Here is a 7,252-nt window from a genome sequence, read left to right on the forward strand (position 1 = left end):
CCCCCCACCCCTTTTTTTTTTCCCTCCTAAAATTTACAGTAGAAAAATTATTCAAATAAGTATTTACTACTTGAATGGACATGGGAGCGATTTTGCAGCTGTCTGTGCTGGTGACCTGAGAATATGCAGTACTTAGGAAAACATTTATATGAAATAAAAAGGGTAAAATAGTTTGTCTTCATATACAACTCTTTTGGTCCTTTTAGTCTTCTTGTCCGTTGAATTATCAGCAAGTACAACTCATTCAGTGTTAATCTGCTTGTGAAAACTAGTGGAAATCACTGCTCTTTGTTCTTGTGCGGGGAAGAACAGCAACAAAAAAATAATGTAACCTTGTTTGGTTGTGTTGTAGATAGAAGGAGCATTTGTCCAAGGCCTTGGGCTCTTCACCATGGAGGAGCTGCGCTATTCTCCTGAGGGGAACTTGTACACTCGAGGACCTGGGATGTACAAAATCCCAGCTTTCGGAGACATCCCAACAGAGTTCTATGTGTCACTTCTCCGTGACTGTCCAAACAGCAAGGCTGTTTATTCATCCAAGGTATACCTGTCAGATCTGCAAGCCTCTTACCACTCTAATTCTGTGAAGCTGAGTGAGATAAAGTAATGATGCACGTGTCTGAATAGTTAATCTTGCTATGCTGGCTTTATTCCGGGGTCAGGATGTTTTCCCATTCCTCACAAGAAATATGTATACTATCCTTTATAGTTAGGAAGAGCTGAAATAACCTGCACATTGCTGCTCTGAATGTCCATCAGCGAGCACTGAAGTGCCTTTGCTGTGCCAGTTTGGCTGTAACAGAGACTGCCGGCCTCCCCCTACACGTCAACTCCCTGGTTTCCCTTCCCTGGCACCAGAACCACCACTGCAGATGACATTTCCAGCAGTTTAATTTCCCCAGATCTGATATACCAAGATTTTGTATATGAGTTTTCATGTTTTGCTTTCTTTACTGTTTCACAGTGTTCGTGTGACCCTTAAAGGTCCATTATTAATCTACATGTCCTTCAGCTGTTTCCACCGCAGTCAGTGCTGTTCTCTGCAGTTAGTGAGGGCTGGATGTACAGCATCAGTGAGTTTGCTTTACTGATGGTTCAACAGAGCATTTGGAGAGGTCACCCAGCATCCTTATCTGTATATGCCTGGCCTGCCTCCTTACAGTGTCCCAGCTCCCCTTCATCCACAGGAACATCTTCATCAATGAAAAGAACTTTTTGGGTGATTAGTGCTGATGACAGAATTAAAGAGAAAAAAAGGGGCCAGCCGGGACCTCAGTACTAGAGAATACTAGGACCTCCAGTGATGGGACATCATGTTCCTTGCCCAGACAACTCACCACTGCCTTATCTGAATTCCCTTTGTTGCAGTTTAAGCACCATCCAAAAGTCTGTGGGAGTGGGTTAGTCCCTTTTTCCTTTGCTGTGTCAGAAAGTTTGTGTTTTTTTACTCTCATCTCTTTAAATGGACTAGGGGTTGTTTTAGCTCAGTCTTTCCTCACTGACCATACCTGGCAGACTGAAGGCTGTTTTAACGTCATATTTCTTCACTGATCACATCTGGTAGACTGAGATTCACATCTGAAAGGCAAGGGGCTATGTTGGCTTGGCCTTTCCTTCCTGATCACATCTAGGAGACTACAAAGAAGGAATGAGGAATGTGAACAATTCCTCATTGTCACATAGGGCTTGCTCATCTTTCTGTTTAGCCTCATTAGTCTTTCCAGGGCCAGGACTGTTTTGGGCTGCAGCCTTACTCTTGCTTGTGTTCTGTCCAGGCTGTGGGAGAGCCACCTCTGTTCCTGTCTGCCTCAGTGTTTTATGCTATTAAAGATGCCATCTACTCTGCGAGGAAGGACTCTGGCCTGACTGAACCATTCAGGCTGGACAGCCCTGCTACCCCAGAGAGGATCCGCAATGCTTGTGTGGACATCTTCACCAAAATGGTAACACCACCTGGTTTCACAGTCTGCTCCCTAGCCAGCCTACTCCACATGGAGTATGTGTGCTGGTCACAGTGGTCCAGGTCTGGGATTAGGGCAGGATGGGGAGGGAGGCTGTGACCCTGCTTAAGCAGATGTTTTTTATCTCATGGGTGTTATCCTTCATTTAATATGGCACCAAAGGAGAGACACATCCACAGACCAGCATTGCTAGGGCTCCCGTTGCAGGAAGGGCTGCCATACAGTATCAATGAAGTTGCAGTTCATCATCCCTCCATCCTCCAAGGTCTGTCTGTAGAACAAAGGCACTGACTTGCTGTCCTGATGCTCCTGACTTAGGGGATCACCACCACTAATGTATTTGACAGGTCCACTCTGGGATTTAGTGGTGTCCCTCAGGGAAGCGGGGAGAGGATAGAGTTACTGAAAATGTGAAATTGCTCATTTGTCCTGAATGTTATGACCACAGGAGTCTCCTTAGAGGGTGCGGGCTTGATCTGAAGGAGTGCAGGATTTAACCCTGTCACTGTCTCTTCATGGGGTCCTCCTCTGTTATGGTGTTGTGACAGGGCTGTATAGGAGTGGGTCCCTGCACAGAGTCCTGCTGATTCCTGTGTGACTCGGAAAACAGCTGTCTGTCTATGAGGGCGTTCTCCAAGCTTTCCTCAGCTTGAACCGTGCTGTGGTTAACAACAAAACCTGGATATCTTAGTCCTTCTCACCTAACACCTATATTGCTGTGTGGGGAGAAGGGCTCGGAAAGGTTTTTGTGAATTTACATGGTCAACATCAGGCCTTCAGCTAGAGCCAGCCTCTAACAGAAGTGCTATGAGACAGACATTTCTATGTTTCAAAAGACTGAGATGTGAGCTCAGATTTTCAACGGTATGAAGTCACCCACCTCAAAGAGAGCATGGTGGGACATGCCAAACCCAGGCCAGGACCCTCATTTGTTGCTAACTTTTTTTTTTTTTTTTTTCCCCTCTTTACAGTGCCCTTCTGCTGAGCCAGGGACCTTTAAGCCATGGTCTGTGCGAGTGTAAAGGGGAAGTTTGAGGAGCGAACTCTTCTTATACCAGAGAGATCACAAGGCAGTAGGACTATAATGGAAAAAAAAAAAATCAGCATTCCTGTGGCTCATCCACTGATTCATGGAGCTTTCACATTTAGTTGTCCAATCATTGTTTTCTCTCATAGAGGGAATTGCTGCCAGATTATAGCTGTGATGTAAATTCAGATGAAGTGTAAAGTGGAAGGTGATGTTATCCAGATGTAATCTTCCAGGTTTCATTTAAAATTGCTACAAGGATGGGAGACGTGCTTATTACCAGCCAATGTGAAATGGGAGGGTGGTTGTTTCGTTTCTTTCTGCTATGGGGAAAAGATGAATCACTTCGTGATGCTATGCCAAGGAGGACTTAAATGCATCAAACCTAGATGAACAGTCCTCTAGCTGAGATGGGGGAAAGCATGAGAGGCACTGAGGGCTGGAGCCTGTTGTGTCCCCTCTGCACACAAAGCCAGATATACACTAGAGGAAAATGAGGAGTTCTGATGTTAGCTAACAAAGATGGTCTGGCCTATGTAACGGAAGTGGTTCAGAGGAAAACCCTAAAATGGGACCAATAGCTGATTTATCCAAAGTTAAATGATGACTGCTTTGTCTGCACTGGGGCTTTAATGAATTCTTAGTTCACATGCTACCTTGTCTTCTCTGATTAAAGATAAAAACTAGAGCTACCAAGAGGACTTCCAGCAAGATGCTGCTTTGTTTGACAAAAGCCTTTTCCTGCCTCACACCTCCATGTCTTTCCCCGTCTTTTAAATAGAAAAGGACATCAGAGATCTTGGAGTATCAAAGAAAGTTACTCATCGTTGTTCCCAAGGCAATTTATACCAGCCCAGGCAAGGGAGGGGAAGAGGATGGACACAGCTGGAGATTACTTGGCTCTGGGTGCCCTCTAGGGTCAACCCCTTGCTGTCACACTATGATCTTGCCGCCTTTTCAAGACAACCCTTAGTTCTGATGAATGTAAGAGAATGGGTACGCTCTGCTACAGGGACTGCTTGTCTGAAAAATGTGCTGACTGTGATGACCTCTTGTGCTCTGGGTTGAATGCATTTTTCATGTTGGATTTAATGCTGGGCATCCCTCTTCACAGGTTTTGTCACTATCAGGTTTAACACTGTAGCATCGTGTTATCTCTAGATGATGTCAGCCATGTACTGTACCTGCTTGTCATGTGCAAACTTTTATCTGTTTCTCTGGCCCACAGCTTTATGAAAATGTCCTTTTTCTATTTTTGCACTCCTAGGGCCATCAAAAAAATATGGTGCAAGAGGATGTAACTCCATTGCCTTATATAAAATTTTGCTCACACACAAACTGCTTAAAATTGGCCTCCATCTTAGGACTTAACAATGTATGCACAGTTTTAAATATTTTTTGAAGCACTCCAGGGTTTATAGCTTGGAAATTTGTAGATTTATTTCTCAGCTTAAAATATTATGGTTCTACCATCTAGAAGAAGAGCATTTGTATATGTGAATTGCAGAAAGTATTTTGTGCCTGTTGGGCTTGCTATGTAATTGTTTTATTAATTGAAATATGATATTGGTGTTTCTTAAGCTCTGAGGTACTGGGCAAGAACACGTTTTTGTTTTCTCCTGAAAGTTGGCAATATGTAAAAAAACCTCTTAGAGAAGAAAATGATCACTTGTGTGCAAGAACAGCTGTTGGAGCCTGTGTATTCACGTTACTGGATGTCCAGGAAAGGATGCAAAATACCAAGTCCGTAAGACAGATTGGTATCAGCACTGTTTCTGTGGCATCCACCTCATGAGATTGCTGGACATGCTCATTCAGACCAGGCCGAGAAGAAGTACAAAGGGAATGTAATGTCTGTTAATGCAGAACATGGGGAGCTACAGGCAAATAATGTGATATTGAGGAGCTTCCAGCGTTGTCTCAGGGGAAAGCTGTCAGCATTCATGAAAGGCCTGCTCCCTGTGAGGGCCCTGGGACCTGATGGGATGTCACTAGCAGGATGAGTAAGTGCCCTTTATCCCCTGTGGGTCTGGAAGCACGTTTTTCATCATTTCAGAATGGGTTTGAGGTATCTCATGGAGCCACCGTGACTACCTGGTCAGGTGAAATTTTTTAAAATTTGATGTATCAAGTCTCTCTTGTTATTCACTTTGGGCATGAATTTGAAGTGTATTTGCCAAGTTATGTGTATGTGCAGTGGTCAGAGCAGGCTGGTTCAGTGCAGGCCTTAACCTGTGGAGCTGTTTTTGCTGCAGCATCAGGGAGCCACCAGGCACCAGTCCTTGCCCTCACACCCACCACAGCTCAGGTTCCTCTCACTACCCTTCCACAGCCACTAGCTGATGGAAGGAGGGAAACACCTTCCTTTTGGGGTGCACTGGATGAGTGATACCAAACACCTGAGGCAATGGTATAAAATCAGAGTTGCAAGGTAATTGCAGAAACTGGTTTTGAGGGCGTAGGAAAAAGGGAAGTTTGGAGACTAATAGGAATTTACAGAGACACCATCAGAATACCTGTCTGGGCTTATGGGTGAGACAGGGACCCTAAGGAACACGAAGCTGAGATTTTCATTTCACCTCTCAATGTCTTAACATTTCATACATTACTTTCCCGTGGAATTAAGTGCCAGGTGCCTTAGGGAAGGACTGGGACCTGCTGTGGAGGGCTGTCGGGAAGAAATGATGCTGCTATAGGATAACCCGACTTAAAATGTGGTCTGCACTACAAAGCTGCCCCAAGAACAGCTCTCCTGTTGTGAGTGCACAACACAGCCCTCTACTAGGTGCTGCATCAGAACTCTTCATGCATATCTCACTGCACGGAAGTTCAGCTTGCGGCCACTGCAGGAAAGCTACTTAAGAAAAGTGTTCCTTTCCTAGTATTTTTCAGTGAAATACAGCATGGATACATGACTCTAATGTTACGTATAATTGGAAATTTGCCGCTTCTCTTCTTCCAGAACTGTATCCTCAGAAGAGAAACTACGCCATCTTGCTAGACTGTGAAGTATTACGCACAATAATGTCACAAGCAATAATTGCTGTAGCTGGATAGCTTGTGGGAGGGTGAAGAGAGGCCATCTGATCTGATGTCTTATCGCTATTAATCGCACATCCCTCAATGAGAGAGGGAGGCCAAGTTTTGAGTAATTGTTTTAAGTCAGTTCTAATCAACAGTTTTCACTATCATTCTTTAATAAGCATTGTTAAATCAGTGTCTTTGTCACATGAATGTATGCGGAATTCTCTGTGAATGTCACAACATTGCAAAATAAAGCTAAAAAATATTCTGGAAACTAGTATGCTACGGTAAAAGTCTGTCATGATTTGAAAGCTGGACAACTCATCCTTGGTGTTTGGCAAGGATGGACCCTTCCCAGAGGCTGCAAGGCAGATCAGCTCAGCGGCCAAGACTGGGAGAGGGCGAGTGGCTGCTCCAGGCTACCCAGCTGGAGAGCCTGGGCCTCCACCCGGCCGTGCTGGCAGCCAAGACTGAAAGAAAGTAGGGTCAATCCTCACGCTTCTGCCAGGAGGGGCTTACAGTAGCCGCATTCTGTGTTCCACAGCAGTCAGTGATGCATCCTGATGCTTCCAGCCACCTCCACTGGACCCACCAGCTGCTGAGACAAGGTGGAAGGCTGGCTGTCCACGTGGCGTGGCTGATACCTGGTTCAGACTGCCCTATCCTTGTCTCACTGCTAGTGAGTAGAGCTGAAAGCTAGGCTGGGCCAATTAGTCAGCCCTGTAAAGGGGGAAACCTCACACAAAACTTGCGAAAGGCTTGGCCTTTCTTGGCATGAAAGAATTGGGAACATCACCAGTGATTCCCCAGGAGGGTGTGCCACCCTGTGTCATATCTCATCTTCTTGTGTAGAGTAGACAGATTCCAGGTGACATGCTTTTTGGGAGCACTTCTTGTACCCGCATGGGGGATATTTGTCACGAAGAAACCATGGCCAAACCTCTTGGCCCAAAAGGGAGCCCAGAATATGAAATGGCAGAGCACATGAGGATACTGCTGTGGTTTGCAGCAGGCCCAACCCACCCTACCCCAAAATGCTAGGTTTGCTGGGAGCTGTTTACCATGTCACATGCAGTTTTCCATGCCACGTGTTTCCACAGTGCCTGCTCTTACTGTATAAATGCAATTCAGCCATGTGAAGAACCTTGATCCTGGCAGTGCTCCGTCTCAGCTCTCTGATGTGCCCTTTGGAGCTGTGATGTGGACAAGTGTGCTGCATGCACCTGTGGAGCAAGGGTCT

The 7,252-nt window shown here is 45.5% G+C and overlaps 1 protein-coding gene across 1 annotated transcript in view; it reads left to right on the top strand.

Annotated features, from left to right (window-relative positions):
• Nucleotides 1–6,286, top strand: part of XDH (xanthine dehydrogenase) — a 54,407-nt gene extending 48,121 nt beyond the window's left edge. Inside the window, exons 35-37 of the mRNA XM_026845612.1 lie at nucleotides 353–541; nucleotides 1,776–1,943; nucleotides 2,933–6,286. Of these exons, the coding sequence (XP_026701413.1) occupies nucleotides 353–541; nucleotides 1,776–1,943; nucleotides 2,933–2,983 (408 nt within the window). The 3' untranslated portion in view covers nucleotides 2,984–6,286. The remainder of the gene's footprint in view (nucleotides 1–352; nucleotides 542–1,775; nucleotides 1,944–2,932) is intronic.
• The last annotated feature ends 966 nt before the right edge of the window (nucleotides 6,287–7,252 follow it).

The sequence above is a fragment of the Athene cunicularia genome (genome assembly GCF_003259725.1).
Source record: "Athene cunicularia isolate RWA chromosome 3 unlocalized genomic scaffold, athCun1 chr3_part1, whole genome shotgun sequence".
NCBI classification, from domain to species: domain Eukaryota; kingdom Metazoa; phylum Chordata; class Aves; order Strigiformes; family Strigidae; genus Athene; species Athene cunicularia.